This window comes from Daucus carota, chromosome 4, assembly GCF_001625215.2.
Source record: "Daucus carota subsp. sativus chromosome 4, DH1 v3.0, whole genome shotgun sequence".
Lineage (NCBI taxonomy): Eukaryota > Viridiplantae > Streptophyta > Magnoliopsida > Apiales > Apiaceae > Daucus > Daucus carota.
Genome location: NC_030384.2, coordinates 47286020 through 47302099, shown reverse-complemented (window position 1 = coordinate 47302099; position 16080 = coordinate 47286020). Strand labels below are relative to the sequence as shown.

Below are 16080 nucleotides of genomic sequence, written 5' to 3'. Positions count from 1 at the left end.
TTTAATTTGGCTAGAATTAGTAACTTTTTATTTGCAATGTCATCAAATCTGATTTTATTTTGTATGTTTTATATATCCACAAAATAAATATGTATTATAAATTTATAAATAACTAGAAAGACAATGATTATAATTATATAATATGCCAATGGCATGAATTCAAAAAAAAATTGTGGGTTATATATCCGATGATAAATTTTATGATATAATATATAGAAAAATTAAATATATACGTAACAATGAATCCACAGAATCAGTTTATATATACCCTTTTCCTAGAGTTTTTGGTTTTAGAAATTAATATTTAGAGGGTTGTATGTCTTGATCATATTCTCGTTCTTACTAGTTTCAATGCATGTGTCTCTAAGACTTGGAAATGACTGGAAACGTGAACGTGCAACACTTGCTGTATAAAGCACTTGGAGCTGTAGAAGCAAGTGCAAGCAACGAAATTATATTTATACATGGGGCAAAAAAGTAACAAGGTATAAAACAAGCTCCTTTTTTTTTCCTTTTTCTTTACTATGGCAATATCTGTTGTATAATTCTGCATTTATGGCTCTATCTCATCATTGTACACATTCTATGAAAACCTTTCTGTTGGTTTTGCCTCTTCCCCCCACCTGTTGTTCAAATGACCGCATATATATATAAAGCAATCACTTTTCATCGTTGTAGTAAAGTATGCATATGATCATCGACTTGTGAGGCAACCGCATGTTTTAGATGTTGCTCGAGACTTCATCACCACTAGCAGCACCTTTGTCCTCACCATTAACTTCGTCGCCATTAACGGAAGGTGCAGCTGAGGAATGACTGGTAGCAGAGACGCTGAGTCTAGCTTCCTCGTCAAGTGTCATGTTTGAGATGTCACCGTCCAGAGAACATTCATCCTCGCCATTAACAGAGGGTGCAGGCGATTGATCAGGGGTCATAATGACAGCTGGGTTTGGAGAAGCATCACCATTAATCGATGGTGCAGGAGATTCATCAAGAGTACAGATATCACCATTTATGGAAGGTGCAGGGGATATATCAGGGGTAGTAACTGAAGGAGATGGAGATGACTCTGCTTGTTGTTGAAGGCTCCATAACATGATACTGGCTGTGAGCATAAGCATCATCTTCTGGTTTACCTGGAATGTATTTACCCAATTTAAAAATCCAAACTAAAATCCGTCAAACATTCAACACATCAGTTGATTTAATTAATATTTAATGGGAGATTCATTAGAAATATTTTCATTGATACAAGTAATTACATCTTCAGCAACTATTATGAACTTTCACGGTTTAATAATCCATATAGATTTACAAGCATGAAGTGTGTTTATTATACTACGATTTTATGCATCCAGTATACAGTTAAATCTCAACAACAATTTCAGAATAGAACTTCATATGAAAAGTTACAATAAGTGTACATCATATGTATTATTTGATCATACACATATATACTTTTGCCTTTTTTAATTAACAACGCATGTATTATCAGGATATGAGTATTAAAGAGAAACCAGATTCATATATCAGAAAACAAAAAACCATCAGTAGCTTGTTACCAACAGTTAAATAACACCACAGTATATTTCATACCTCCATAATATCTTCAGGCAACAAAAATATGGAACACCCAAGCTTCCGAGCAACACTAATAATGTAAGTAGCATTCAGCTTCTTCTTGTCATCTGCAAAATAACGAAAGTCAATTTATTGTCATTTGGCTGCAATGATTTATGATATGCATTAGAAAGTATGACAAATCATTGAATATATAAATACAGATCAACCCCACTGGGTTCCACAAACTACATCTATTATATAATCCTAATTCCTTGTAGTGCTTCGTCCTTAAGAGACAGAAGACCAGTATCCTTGATGGTTCATCAGATCTGCTAACTTCCAAGAGATCTCAATATCATTGCAACCAGTACTAATAAAACAAAGTATTTCGTGTGGTGGTCATGAAAAGGAAAACTTAACATTTTGATCTGAACAGTTCATGATAATTTTCACCCCTTCCACAGCTCAAGTTTTCATTTAAAAAAAAAAAACTCCCCTAATTATGATAGTAGTAACCTTATTTCCTATTACACATGTACAGAAAATCTATTGCTTTCACGTAAATTTCCAAAGGAATCATACCAGTTTCACCCTTGGTAACAAGATTCCAATTGACGACCCTTGGTTCTACAGCACTGAGAAGCTCAAGAAAGAATAAGCCATTTGAAAGGCTTTTATCCTAAAATAGATATCAAGAAACAGAATCGGTCAAGGAACTAAACCAGATAAATTAATGACAATTTTCATGTTAAAGTAAAGAGTTACTAAGAATCTGTCACCTTAAAGCTCTCAATTTTAGATGTTCTGCCGGTGCTTTTCACTTTTCTGTTCGCCCAATTCAATATATCAGCATCAGTGATCTCCTTACCTTGAGTGCGCGACCTCAAGTTCTTTAAGAGTTGAAGCATATTGAATCTCATCAACTGCCACAGGAAAGCTGTTTAAAGTCGAACAAAATTAAGTACTTTGCAAGGCCAACTCTGATACTTTTGTAAACACATTAAATAAAATTTCATAACTATGGGTGTTCGCAGTACGAGCAGTACAGTTTATTCCCAAAACCGCGAACCAAAGATAAAAACCATGTAAATCACACCACAAAAATGCAGTGCGGTTTGTGTGGTTTATACATTCAAAAAATAAATGCTTTTAATTATAAATATAATAATAAATTATATGTATTAAAAAAATTATAATAGAGTTATATACATATTTACAAATTTAGAACTACAATAACTCCAAAAGAAATACAAACTAAAATATATGTCTGATGAAGATGAAAAGATATCAATACAAATAAAAAAAATTACAAAAACAAAGTATAATAGTAGTGTTTAATTTGAAGTATTAGAACTAATCTTAATTTATAATGTATATTATTAAAAGTAGTTGAAAAGCTTGGACATATATATATGTACACACACACATAGAGAGCAATAATATAATTATAAATATCATATATATATATATATGTGTGTGTAATATAAATATTTGTAACTATAAGTGATATATTTTATATTATTAGAAAACTGTGGTGCGGTTTGAACCGCTTGTATTATGTCAAAACGCAATCCGCACTGCACAATGACATTTGTTAAAATTTCAAACTGCACCACGAGAAATAAAAACAGTGTTTTGCGATGTGGTGTGGAGTGGTGCGGGTGGTTTATGTAGTTTGATGAGCAACCCTGTTCATAACCAGTTCCAAAATGAATATTCCTAAAGCTAACCAAGTGGCAGCAGAATAGATAGAACAGTACAACAATGACTGCCAAAACCGACACTGGAATTTGTAAGATCTTTTTAAATATGAAAGATTCTGATAATATACGCAAATTACAAACGGCTATTGTGATTGTTCAAATGAGGGAAGTTATTGCATATAGATTTTGTTTTGTTTTAGTTATTTTGGCCTTTGGAAGTCTTACTTCATCTAAAGTTCTAGATTTGGCTCTACAAATGCTTCAGTAAATATATATATATATATATATATATATATATATATATATATATATATATCTCAGGTGGAAACAGAAAAAATTCTTTGACACTTAACATATCAAGTGTCCAAGCAGGACGTATTCAATACCAACTATATTCTGCATGAGTGGAAAGCCATTTGTCATCAACTTAGCTATGGAGATGTATTTGACAATGACGGGAAGCTATAAACATTTTCTACAGCACAGATGCACGTGCGATCATGCACATACGGGGTTATGACTAGACTGAACAGCTTCCAGTTATTCACGACTCACTCAAGCCATCACAATATTCAACACAGAACTAACCCAAATATAGATAACCCAAGCACTGATTTATTCCAAACGTTATATATCTTCTGAAAAGATCGAAAGCAAAGTACACACTATTAGCTTAGTTCCTGCCGTCCTGGAAAATATACACCACTTAACTTGAACAGTACAGTTGGTGAACTTGAAAAGTACAGTTTGCAAACTGCGAGACTTCTTCAACATTAAAATTAGTTCAGACGGACTCGCATGGCAGACACCACAAAAGAACACAAAAATTATTAAACCAAATATGAAATAGTTAGTGGAAATGAAATAAGTAAATTTAGAAAATCAGTTTTCAATTCAAATCATACTAAAACAATGTATACTACTAAGATGAGAATCAGGGAACAGAAAAGCAAGCCAAACAAGGAAAGACACCAGTTCTAAACGAAAAACCCAGTATATTGATATTTGAGAATCAGCAAATTACCGAGTATGAGTTTTTTATTCCCTTGAACAAAATCATTGCCAGCTACATTCACCAAAGAAAATTTTAGCTGCCCCCCAATCCTAGTAACTTGGTTACAGTTCTCTACTTTTCTAAATGGCATTTTGATAGGAGGCTTTGTTGCCTGCTTCCAGTTAACTGATCCTGGAGAAACCTTGTCAAGTGCTTCCAAGAGCATCCATCTGCGAAAGTATATGTTTCAAGAATATACACTCATGCTATACACCAAATAACTATGCGAACTAAAGAGTTATATTTTAACGTAATTACAAAGAAAGTCTTGCACACAAAAAATTGTAAAGATATATTAAGCCACAAAAGTAATAACAAACCAACAATAGAAGTAGACAGGGTATTGCAATCAGAGACAGCCTTAACAAAATGATAAAATTCTGAAAAGAGAAAAAAGATACCCGTTTCTTGCATCCTCAAATATATTATTAACATAAGTAGAAATGCCAAGACTGTTGATCCACAATCTGAAGCACCTTTCATCTCTAGATATCTGCTCATCATCAGTCATCATCTCTGCATACGAAACTTTTTTACTGTCTGCAGACAGGCCACTCCTGTAAGAAAAACTGAAGTTGTTAAAACATGTTAAGGCTGCAAACAGGTGTCAATAAGGAATCAGCCTACAAAAACAAGATACTGGACTGGAGACTTTATTTCACACCAGGCTCACAACAACTAGACAAATTTGAAATTGCACAGATACAGAACATATAAGCTTTTAGGAGAAATTGAAGAAAAAGAAATGCAACTCTATGGTACCCAACATCAAAAGGTACCATTAGTCTTCCAGACAAATTACACCTGCATTAAGAGTAATTACAATCAGGCGGTAGCACTTGACCGCAAATATTCTGTTCATTCACCCATGTTTGCTGAAAAGTGTGGACTCCATTGACAAACATAGTAAACAAAGTAACACAGTAAATATTTTTGTATATACGAGCTATATTATCAAACCGTCAAAAGCAAAAGAACTCCTATAAACGGGAAACAATCACCAATACCCAGTATTACTAAAAGAACTAGAGTATAGAGTTAACTGTTTGACAAACCTTTGATGAAATATCTGAGCAACAAATGCAAGGTTCAGATTTGACGAGCCTTCAACGATGTCTTCTGGAGTTAAGTATCTTTTACATTCCATTTTCTCTGCATGTTCGAGTACCATATTAGCCCTTTCAACAGGATCCTTGGCATCTAATGTATCTGGGTTGCAGTGTTCTGGTGCAAGAACGTTAAGCAAGTAGGCATAAGCTTCCCCATCCTGAAAGACATAAGTTTAACATTTATGTTAGTATATCAAATACCAAGATAAAGAATTGAGTAATTACTTCCAAGCCAGATGACACATCTATATACTGTTGATTTAAATTGTACGCTTCAGCACAGTCAACAAACACGAAATTAAAGTAAAAATTGACTAGAGCTCTATGCTTCTTTCTTTTGTCTTCTCTTGGGATCTAGTACATATATGCATATAAATTTCAACATATATTGATGAGCTTAAAAATTACAGGTGACATTCGAAATCTGAAACATTTGTCAGAAAAGCCATTCATAGAGAGCGGAAGGATGGCTTCTTTTCATGCACTCGGCAGGTTTCAATGCAACTTAATAACAACATAAGTTTTTTAGAATTATTTTAAAAAAAATAAAAATAAAACAAGCGTGCACACTATAAGTCCATTATAAAATGTTCTTACAATTAACAAGCAAAACAATATCACGATTGGATGGTCTACCTTCAAGTCAGAAGAGAAGTTTGCTACAGTTTTCTTATAGCCGGCTTTCTTGAGATGGAAGTTCATCCATTTTAAAAGTACTTTCTCGGGAGGTAATCCTATAAGCTCCTCAATATCCTACATATATATATATATATATATATCATACCTGCCATCAGTATCCCACAGAATTCCAAAAGGATCACGTCAATTCATGCAAAGAATAATTACTATCAACTAACATTGTTTTCTTCCACCAATTCAAGAAGCTGGGGTGTTTTCCTGAGGTTAAGATCTGCCAATAGTTGAATCTGGAAGACCACAATCATGAGTTTGATGCAGACAAATAAGGAAACCCAAAAGAACCAAGTATTATATATGTGTGTGTGTGCGCGCGCGCGCAAGCCCATATCATTAATCTTGTCATCATTATGGAGTCTTCCAACATTTAATAAGAACATAAAGATATATTATCGTAGCCCCCCCCCCCCCCCCCCCCCCCCCCCCAAAAAAAAAAAAAAAAAACAAACCAAATTTCATTGGCAGATTAACGGCAGTCGATAATAGGATGACCTACCTTAATGATTTGAGAGATTAATCCAAGTACCAGATGAGTCTGCATATGTTGATACAAATTAAGTTATCTCATGTACTCAATAAATTTGTGAAAGACACTTAAATTACCACACAATAATCACAGCTTACTCTTCCTTCAACGAGGTCTTGGGTACCAATGTTAACTACGGTACAGCCTATAGCCTTGGCAGAGTTGAGGCAAAGCGTATGATTCTCATTTCTCTCCCATGGATTTAGTACTTTTTTGGTGTTAATGGCTCTTTCATCAATTGTATTCGGGACAGCAACATTGATAAGCTTGCTGCATAAAACCATACATATACTCGTAAGTTCAGATATTAGCACCTTATGTTGTACCAAAGAGTAGACATAAAAATAGCAACCCTGCTTATATACCATAATAGAACTCCATCTTTTGCCAGATCAAATAAAGCATTACTTTTTGGATCTATAGGAAGAAACTGTTTTAAGAAAGGATCATCCCTTAGATAGCTGTTGATATGAGCGACATAACATGATTTCTCTGATTCAACTATAGTGTGAAGGAGAGTAGTTGTTGTGGCCTTAAGGAATGAGCTATTCGAATTGCCCAATTTAGCAGCAGCTCGCGCTTGCAAATCTAAAAAGGTCTGCACACAACATGAATTAAATTAACGTATAAGGTAAATGTCCTTGTAAGTAATTAGGTAACAAAAAGGCTCTCTTCAAGTAAATCAGATACTTTGTAACAATAGCAATAACATTTACATATATTCTCATTTCCATTACACTAGAGTATTGAGTCTAACAAGTATAGATAGCAAAGCGAAAATGACAAAAGAGCAAACAAGATCACATTTAGTAGAATAACCCTCACCCTGAGGAATCCTTCAAAATCGATCACCTTGCTCATATCAGACCCTGATTCGTCCAATAACGCTTTGATAACTTCCTCGGTAAATACCTCACTCGAAGTTTTTCGTTTTGCCAGTACAGGCGGCAAATCCCCAATTGTAACTTTGCCATTCTTGTTTTTTATAGTTGTGAACTGTAATAAAATAAGGATACCTTTGTTAACTTAGTACTGAAACACTGTGAACACATTTCAATCAATGATTCACCATTGTCTTAGGAGGTAGTCAGATGCAAGAAATTGTAAGAATAACAGTAAGCAAATTACTTTATTCTTGAGAGTGCGTAGCTCAACTTGTGTGAACTGGCTTTGAAGCCACTGATCTGATACAAGAACGCCCTGAAATTTAGACATCTCCTGCCCGCGGTTACAGAGCTTGCAACCGGCGGGACTCCAATCAATTACCCCCCTGGGACTCCAATCAATTGCCCACCAGAATCCCCGATAAAAATCCTTTCCTGCCGACCTTCTCTAAACTAGATCAAGACACAAAAAGAATAAACCCCCTTACCCAAATCATGAAATCAATAATATATCTTTGAGCAAAAACAAACACATGCCCACTGGTGCAGACTAAACACTCAACCATGTACTTAAATCAATTAACCAACTGCCATTCAGTCCAAATAAAACCCCAAACATACATTATAATAATTACTCATGTACCCAAAACTCAGGTTCAAATTAAACACAGATAAGGTAAAAAATAAGATACACATTACGCATCCTATATATATCACCGGACTGCTTCAAAGTAAATCCGAAAACAGATAGTCCCCAACTATGCCTATAATTGATAACACAGGACACATAATCCTTTAATACAAATAAGTATAAGTACATACGAAACTCGAATTTCATATTCATGTTACAAATATATGCAGGCAGACTAAAAAAGTTCACCAATTACCATGCACCTCAATCAATCACCCACCCTAGGCTACCTTAGTCCCCAAAACACAAATTATAATCCATCCACATTCACAAGTTTAAAAGATCACTAACTATTCGATTTGAATCGAAAACAGATAACCCATAACTATGCCCAATAACACACAAAAAAAATTCATTCAACGCATATAAAGATAGATGCATAAATGCATACAAATGCCCATCATTGAATACTACAAAAACTCAACAATCCACTAAAATCCCATCCCACTCGAAATAAATCACAAATCATAACAATGACAAGGCCCAACATACAAAACCAAGATCTTTTCTCACACAAAACAACATAAAATCAAAAGGGCATCAACAAAATCGCAAATTCAACGTTCCTAATCCCAGAAAAACCAATTCTTGATTTCTTGAACACAAAGTAACTCAAAAAACACATGAATTTCAGGTGCCCACGTGAAAATAATCAAGAAATCAAGAAACTAGAAAGAACCCATCAACACGTACCTAAAAAGATCAGAGCTTGTGAAGAAACAGAAACAATTCTGTTTGATAAAGTTTGACTAGGTTCTTGAATTTGTGGACCGTCAGAGATTTGCTCCGAATAAAACTCACTGTTCTATTGTTTTCGTGTGCACATATTTTTTTGTGCATCTAATTTTATTATTTTATTATTTTTTATTAGAAGAGTGAAAATATAAAAGGGGATCAATTGTATTGCTTGTACATAGAGGAAATGTAGACCAGTGAGGGAATTAAAGAACATGGGAGTACGCCAGTTAAGCGATCCACATTGGGATTTTGTGGATTGGGTAGTCGCGAGTATGGTCGGTGTTGGTACTCGCTTGATTTGATTGACAGCTGGACATGGCGGTGTGCAAGGTGGACTTGCCACCTGGGTCATGTAATTTGTCTTACTTGAGGTGTGAATGGGGTGTGTTTTTCTGTGCCAAAATCTGTTGGGGATCATGATGAGTATGGGTCTGGTTTTAATGACGCCTAAATAATTTTGATTACTATATGATATTTAATCTGTAGGCTCAAATTTATTTATTTTTGTGAAATTCTTCTCCATCTTATTATTTGATACGTATTTTAATATTTTTGTAAAATATAATTTTATAATTTATTTTAATATTTTTTTTTGAATAAAAATTTAATAATTTATTTTTATATAGAAAAAATTATGGAACTATATTTTAGAGCAACATTAAAATGTGTGCCGCTATACTGAGGGGCGAAAGGAGTAAATCTTAGGCTCAAATTCATTTTATTTTTGTTGTTTGGCTTAAAACTTTGGCAAGAGGTCTATATTTAATGATATATATTATACTTATTGTCAATATTAATTTATAATTCTGGATTATTTATTTTAAAGGACCGAGGCTTCACGCGTTTTAGGACTCTATAAGTGTAGTTTGATAAATTATTTTAATTTTTTTTAATAAAAAATTAATATTTAAATATTTATTAAAAATTAAAGTTTAAAAAATAAATTATGACATTATGTATTATATGTACCTTAAAATATGTGTCAAGCAGCGGGAAAAAATTATAAAAAAATGACTCGAAATTAGAATTTCATTTCTAAACTTGCTCTCAGAAAAAAAAAGAATTTCATTTCTAAAAATTTCAAATTTCAATTTTATTTAATTTTAAGTGATTTTAGCCTTTTACCCTAATTTTGTCTTATTAATGATTCGAGAGTTATTAAAAATTAAAAAAAATTATTAATAATTTATGTCTTATGAGTAATTTTTATAAAAAAATCAAAAAATTTAATTTAGTGAAAAGAATATCTGAAACAACCCGGGTCAAATCCCGAACTTTTTTCGAAAATCGGGTCTAAGTCCCGAAATCCGAATTCAAAAATAAGCCTAAATATACTGGCCCAACCGCAACAACTAGGGTAATCCACAAGCCCCAAAAGATCATGATTTGTTGGTGCACTAAAGTGCACTAAAGTCTCCACACGACTCGATGTCGTCCTCGTCAGGCCAAAACGGATAACCCATAGGCCCAGATCGAACCTCTCTAGCCATTATGGGATAATACCGGCTGGCCCCGAAATCCGAATACCATATGTGACAACCCGGGGATTCCATTATGGGAACCATATGTGACAACCCGGGGATTCCATTATGGGATAATACCGGCTGGCCCCGAAATCCGAATACCATATGTGACAACCCGGGTCAAATCCCGAGCTTTTTTCGAAAATCGGGTTAAGTCCCGAAATCCGAATCCGAAAATAAGCCTAAATATACTGGCCCAACTGCAACAACTTGGGTAATCCACAAGCCCACCACCACAGGCCCCCAAAAGATCATGATTTGTTGGTGCAATTTGTAGTAGTACTTATGCTTATAAACTGAACTAAAGTCTTCACACGACTCGATGTGGGACTGGGGTGTTAACATATCTAAAACTAATTTTTGATTTTAAGCCAATTATTTATACAAACATTTTTCAATTTAAAGCTGGAACAGTTAAATTCCCCGGCTAAATCCCGGGACAAGCAGGCTACCGGAAGGGTTGCTATACAACTAAAATGTGCAAGAGATGGCCGAAGTTTAACAGTTTATCCTCCTCTCCTGTACTAGCCAGCCCGAAATTTATTTAAAGTAAATTAACAAATTGTTTTAAAAGTTTGCATGCCCAGAAAAAGGCTGTGCACTTGGTATTGAGTAGGATCCAACTTTTTATGCCATTTTTTTTTTCCAAATAGGGTGCAGATAAATGACTTATTTTGTTTTGATTCGATGACTTATTTTATTTTGATTAGTATTATTTGAATATTTCCGATATCAACATTTGAGGGTATTTTGGTTTTTGGGAATAACTTTCGGCTAACTTTTAACCTGGTTAACATCCCCCAGATTCTAAAAATCTCTCTCCCAGTTATAACATATATTTTACTTCAAGTATCCACTGCAACAAAGAACTACAAAAGAGAGAGCCACGCAGGTGAAGAAATTTGAATGAGATACACACTAGCTGAAAGAGAGGAATTGTCTAAGAAACAAATGTGATAAAAGAAGTCCCTGAACTTGCTAAAGTTCCAATTTTAAACAACTATGAATTAAATTAGAAACTTCTTAGACATATAAACTTTTTGCATCCTGTGATCCTACTAACTTCATTAGACTTCCACCATGTCCAATGTAAATTTATACACTCCATAAGGATCAACGCGGCTCATTATCTCCTGAATTTATCGTCTTCCGAAACTATTCAGGCCATTCTTTGCGGATGTCGAATGTGTAGTTCAGTTCCAAGTAACACTTCTTGTCATCATCAATAAACTGATTCGAAAAGCAAAATAAATTCAATCAAACGATGATATTATATAAGAGAGTTGGTCCTGACAGTCAATGTTTTTACTGACATCAGATTTTTGGGCCGTTAGGATGAATATCCAGCTTTTAGGATTATAATATTTTTTTAACATGTTCTGCGCTTTTTTATCGTTGGACAAGACTCGTCTAGCGCTTTTTAACCGCGGAACGGGGTCATTTTACCCGTCCAGCGGTTAAAAATCGCTGAACGTATTGAAATTTTGTTATAATTCTGGCCGCTGGATATTCATCTAACAGTCCACAAATCTGATGCCAGTTAGAACGTCAATGGCAGACCATGACTGATTATTTAAATGCTAATGTAAAAGCTCAGATAAATTTTGAAAGATAACCTTTGTTTTTGCTGTGTAAGACCCTCTGGCAAAATAACCAGAGGGGGTAGTTTCTTCTGGCATTACATGTGTGTAGGGCTCTGCTTGAGGACTAAATGTTCCCAGCATTTCCTTCGAGCTGTCAACTAAATTATCATGCACAACATTATTGTTTAGACATAACGATCAGCCTCGTACGTGTAAGGAAACGTTAGACATTTCAAATGGAAACCAAAAGGATGGTTAATTACCTTTGACACCAGTTTTCCAGACAGTGTTGGTGTATTTGAGGCCACAGACAATATCATTGCTGACCTTAATTGAAAATCTCAAGCGGTATTTGCTACCTTCCTTTAGTGTAAACCATAAGCCATCCGGGTTCCCAGATTCCGGGATATCAAGAACAAGATCACGTCTATCAGCAGTAAGGATTGTGAGACTTAGTATTTTCACATCTGGTTCTTCAACTTCTACAATGAAAATGCATGTAGGGATTTAGAGAAAAAAAATTAATTTTTGGTCCTATTTTCGCGGTGCAAGTATCAGAAACATAACCTTGGCTTGCATCTACGCTTCCAAGAAGTTGCTCCTTCCACCTCCTCAAACTCTCATCATCCTAAACCACACGGTTTTATCATGAAGAAAAAACTAAACAACACAAGTTTATATAAATTTAATTATATGCTGCAATCGCGTGATGGATGAATGAATGGACTGACCTTGTCGATCTCAAGATGTTGTCTGATACTCATTTTGGGACCCAATGCTACCTTTAGGTCTTCCTCATCTTCAGTTTGACACAGAGATGAATCACTCGGCTGCCTGCTCAGCGTCCCTCCCTCAGAGTCAGAGGCTTCCTCTGTGTTCACCGATGTTGTTGCTGTTCTTTCATCCGTCGCCATCCTGTCACACTTCAGTTGCAAAATATTTTTAGGAATTATCATCTATCAGAAGCAAGACTAATGTAACTAACATATTAGATTGATCTATTTATATACAACTGTTGCAAAAAAGAAAAAGACGCCTAGAATTCAGACACTCTTGAAACTTCAACATCTTAGTTCTCAGTCTGAAACTTCACATTTTTATATATTTACCGTGAAATATGATTATCCGCTATACTAAAAAACGAGGAGATACATACAGGGATGGATCTAGGATTATTTTCTAAGGGGGGCACCCCGCACATTTTCGAAAACCTATATATTTTCAGATTTTGTGGGGCACTTATATCATTTTGTAAAATTTAGAATGGTGAAAACAAGTTAAATTTTTTTTAAGGAGGACAATGTCCCTCGTGCCTCTTACTCTTACTACACAGGAAATCAGCCAATCAGTCAATCTAGCTTAACTGCTGCAGTTATCTCTGTGATTTTTATTTTAATGAGACGATAGCCTGATCATGCACATGCATGGCAATAGAATCTCTGAATTGCATATACATTAAGCTGCAAACATGGTAGAAAACTAGAGTTTTTCGAAGATAACAAGTTGAAGAAACAATGTACCTGATGAATGAAAGATTAAAGATGGATGATGAAATGTTAGATGAAATAGTCCATGAGAAGCAATGAATCAGAAAGAAAGAAGAGCTTTATGGAGAGTGAAAAGTGGTGATCTAAATAAGAGTGATAGTTTGAACAATTAAAGTGGAGAAGAAATGGTCGTATGGTGATCCGGATACTCATGTGGGATAGATTGAGAAAAACAGGGAAGAAGTAGTTGTATACAATGAAAACAAAATATATATAGTGAATTTTTATTAACAAGAAAATATACTCGATTAATTTTAGTATCTTGCATTATTTCAAGAAAGACAGTAACAAAGAACAAAGTAAAATGAAATCAAAAAATGTTTGTTTTTCTAAAGTCTCACTATTATAATAAAATTTGGTCCTTCAAGGTTTTTTACAAGAATAATTGTTGAATGATTTAAAATTGGATTTACTAAGCGAGTCTAACTCCACTCTATTTTGAGCCGCGCCTACGTGACTTTATTTTTTGCTCCTCCCTAAAAATTGGACATAACCTGTAAATGGACGTTAGGAAAACATAAGCGAGGCGGGCCTGTTGCCTATTGCCTATTAGGCTATTACTGGTGTCGTTAGACTCGTTACTATCGAACACCACCAACAGGCATAAACGAGCAAAGCTGAACTGAACGTTATCAGGCTCAGGTTTGAGCTTAACTAAATAGTTCGTGCTTGAGCTCGAGTTCCTCGAGCTCGAGCTAGAGTTCGAGCTAGATCCATCCATAGTATTCAAGTTCGAATGAAGCAAGGCTTGACAAAAGTTCGCCAGATTCTTTAGCGCGATTTGATTCTATTAGATATCAAGAAAAGCCGAAATATTACTCATAATGTGTAATTTTTATTAAATATTTATATGATAAAATATGTAATATATAACTAATATAAATAAAATAAGGCACTCGAGAGCCTTTACGAGTCAAGTAACATAAATCTCTAGTTGGGCTCGATAAGGTATTATAATAGCTCAAACTAAGCTCGATTATTGTCCAGCTGAATTTCAATATTATACGTGCCGAAGTCGAGCAGCTTGCTAATAGTTTGATTAGTTCGCACCCCTGCGGCCCAACCACCCCTCCCGTTTCGCTAATACTTTTCATTTCTTCTCCATGAAACTGGAAACAGTATTAAGCTATAAGTTTCATTAACACCATATATTCCTTTACGTTCTGTAGAATTCGAGATATAGTTCTCCAATGTCGGTTTGGATGATAATTTAGTTTCTTAAATACTGGCATGAAAGATTAATTATGTTTTTTGCATTTCCATGAAAGAATATGCCAATATTCTTGTTATACTGTCAAATTTGCTTTCTATAGCTTGATCAAATCGAATCTGAATAATGCAAATGAGATCTCATCTCCCTTTCTGCTTCCCAAAGAGACAAATCTTGACACTGTGGATTCACATGTCTTCCCCTGTATTCAAAGTAGCTCATTTTTGGGCCGAAGTAGTTTGAGCTCTGATATCATGTTTAAGTGACCAGTTCTCTCAAAATCTCGAGATACTGGGAAGAGGGCTTATGAGGATCATAGTTCATCTTCTGACTTGACAAAAACCCGATTCATCCGCACACATTTCATTCAGCAGAGTTCAATGGTTACGAGATTGGATGCTTTACATTCCCTTCGCTGTCATAATTCTCGTGAACAGACTCACAGGACATTCTTAGAGAATTAAACTAAGAGCAACCAAAGTTCACATGCTGAATAATTCCAAAACAAACTCCCTATAAATCAACACCCCATTAGCCTAACAAAACATACTCTAAAATCCTAAATCTCAGCATTAAGCAACAAAAAGTCATCAAAACACAATGCCTTCCACTGGCATTTCAGTTTCTTGCTTGATGGCATTGGTTGTATTAGTAGCCGTGGTGTCTGCAGACAAAGCTCCTACCATATGCAACGTGGGAGTTTCCGAATTAGGCCACTGCCTCCCGGCAATCACAGGCGACAAGCCTTCTTGGCCAACGAAAGACTGTTGCAAAGTCATGCACAAGGTTAACTTGCCATGTCTCTGCAACTACAAGGACAAGTTTCTCAAGTACGGAATTAGTCCGAAAAATGCCTTGGCACTGCCTAAGAAATGTGGTCTCAAACTCCCTAAGCAATGTCGAGGCAAATACTGAAGTAGCACGCTTGTCAGCCAGGCATTGCCCTTCTCTGGTCTGATCTGAAGCAAGTTCCAATGAAAATTTTATGTTTCTTAATAATTTTTCGTAACAAAATAAGGTTTTTTCCGTAGCAGGAGTGTGTATGAAAATAGCACTTTTATGTTTTGAGTGTCTGTGAATCAAGATTTGACATACAGACGCATGTTGTATTGTTTTTGCTAAACATATTGACAATTCTTTTTTGTCTGTCTGAAGCTGTATAAGCATTTTCTTTTAGTGATCCGTCTACGCGTCTTGCAAATTAATATTAATTTTAAGAGATTTTGGAATGAGCTAGATCCCAGCCGGACAAC

General features: G+C 35.0%; 2 protein-coding genes across 3 annotated transcripts; both read right to left on the bottom strand.

Annotated features, from left to right (window-relative positions):
- Positions 1 to 438: 438 nt before the first annotated feature.
- On the bottom strand, positions 439 to 9142 carry LOC108219116 (fimbrin-1). Of its 2 annotated transcripts, none has more exons than XM_017392403.2 (15): positions 8920 to 9142; positions 7780 to 7988; positions 7477 to 7647; positions 7017 to 7249; positions 6750 to 6921; positions 6622 to 6660; positions 6287 to 6355; positions 6066 to 6182; positions 5376 to 5587; positions 4722 to 4877; positions 4291 to 4490; positions 2343 to 2500; positions 2146 to 2242; positions 1597 to 1688; positions 439 to 1136 (listed from the first exon to the last, which is right to left on the bottom strand). In XM_017392403.2, exons 2-15 carry the CDS (start codon positions 7864 to 7866, stop codon positions 723 to 725), a joined length of 2217 nt encoding a protein of 738 aa, XP_017247892.1. In that variant the 5' UTR covers positions 7867 to 7988; positions 8920 to 9142; the 3' UTR covers positions 439 to 722. The 2 variants fall into 2 exon arrangements, with proteins under 2 accessions (XP_017247892.1, XP_017247893.1); XM_017392404.2 differs by having other exon boundaries at positions 7780 to 7983; positions 8920 to 9061.
- Positions 9143 to 11380: 2238 nt separating this feature from the next.
- Positions 11381 to 13732, bottom strand: LOC108218034 (rho GDP-dissociation inhibitor 1). The gene is made up of 6 exons (XM_017390956.2): positions 13591 to 13732; positions 12802 to 12993; positions 12638 to 12698; positions 12334 to 12552; positions 12104 to 12228; positions 11381 to 11717 (listed from the first exon to the last, which is right to left on the bottom strand). Exons 2-6 carry the CDS (start codon positions 12982 to 12984, stop codon positions 11643 to 11645), a joined length of 663 nt encoding a protein of 220 aa, XP_017246445.1. The 5' UTR covers positions 12985 to 12993; positions 13591 to 13732; the 3' UTR covers positions 11381 to 11642.
- Positions 13733 to 16080: the final 2348 nt, after the last annotated feature.

Bases quoted from the DNA above. Each gene is read 5' to 3' on its own strand.
- LOC108219116 (XM_017392403.2), bottom strand. From the start codon at position 7,866: ATGTCTAAATTTCAGGGCGTTCTTGTATCAGATCAGTGGCTTCAAAGC. The intron at 7,250-7,476 runs GTGAGGGTTATT...TGTTGTGTGCAG, and splicing joins ATTTTGAAGGATTCCTCAGG to ACCTTTTTAGATTTGCAAGC. The intron at 4,878-5,375 runs GTTTGTCAAACA...TTTTTCTTACAG, and splicing joins GCTCAGATATTTCATCAAAG to GAGTGGCCTGTCTGCAGACA.
- LOC108218034 (XM_017390956.2), bottom strand. From the start codon at position 12,984: ATGGCGACGGATGAAAGAACAGCAACAACATCGGTGAACACAGAGGAA. The intron at 12,699-12,801 runs GTCAGTCCATTC...CGTGTGGTTTAG, and splicing joins AACATCTTGAGATCGACAAG to GATGATGAGAGTTTGAGGAG. The intron at 12,229-12,333 runs GTAATTAACCAT...ATGATAATTTAG, and splicing joins CTGGAAAACTGGTGTCAAAG to TTGACAGCTCGAAGGAAATG.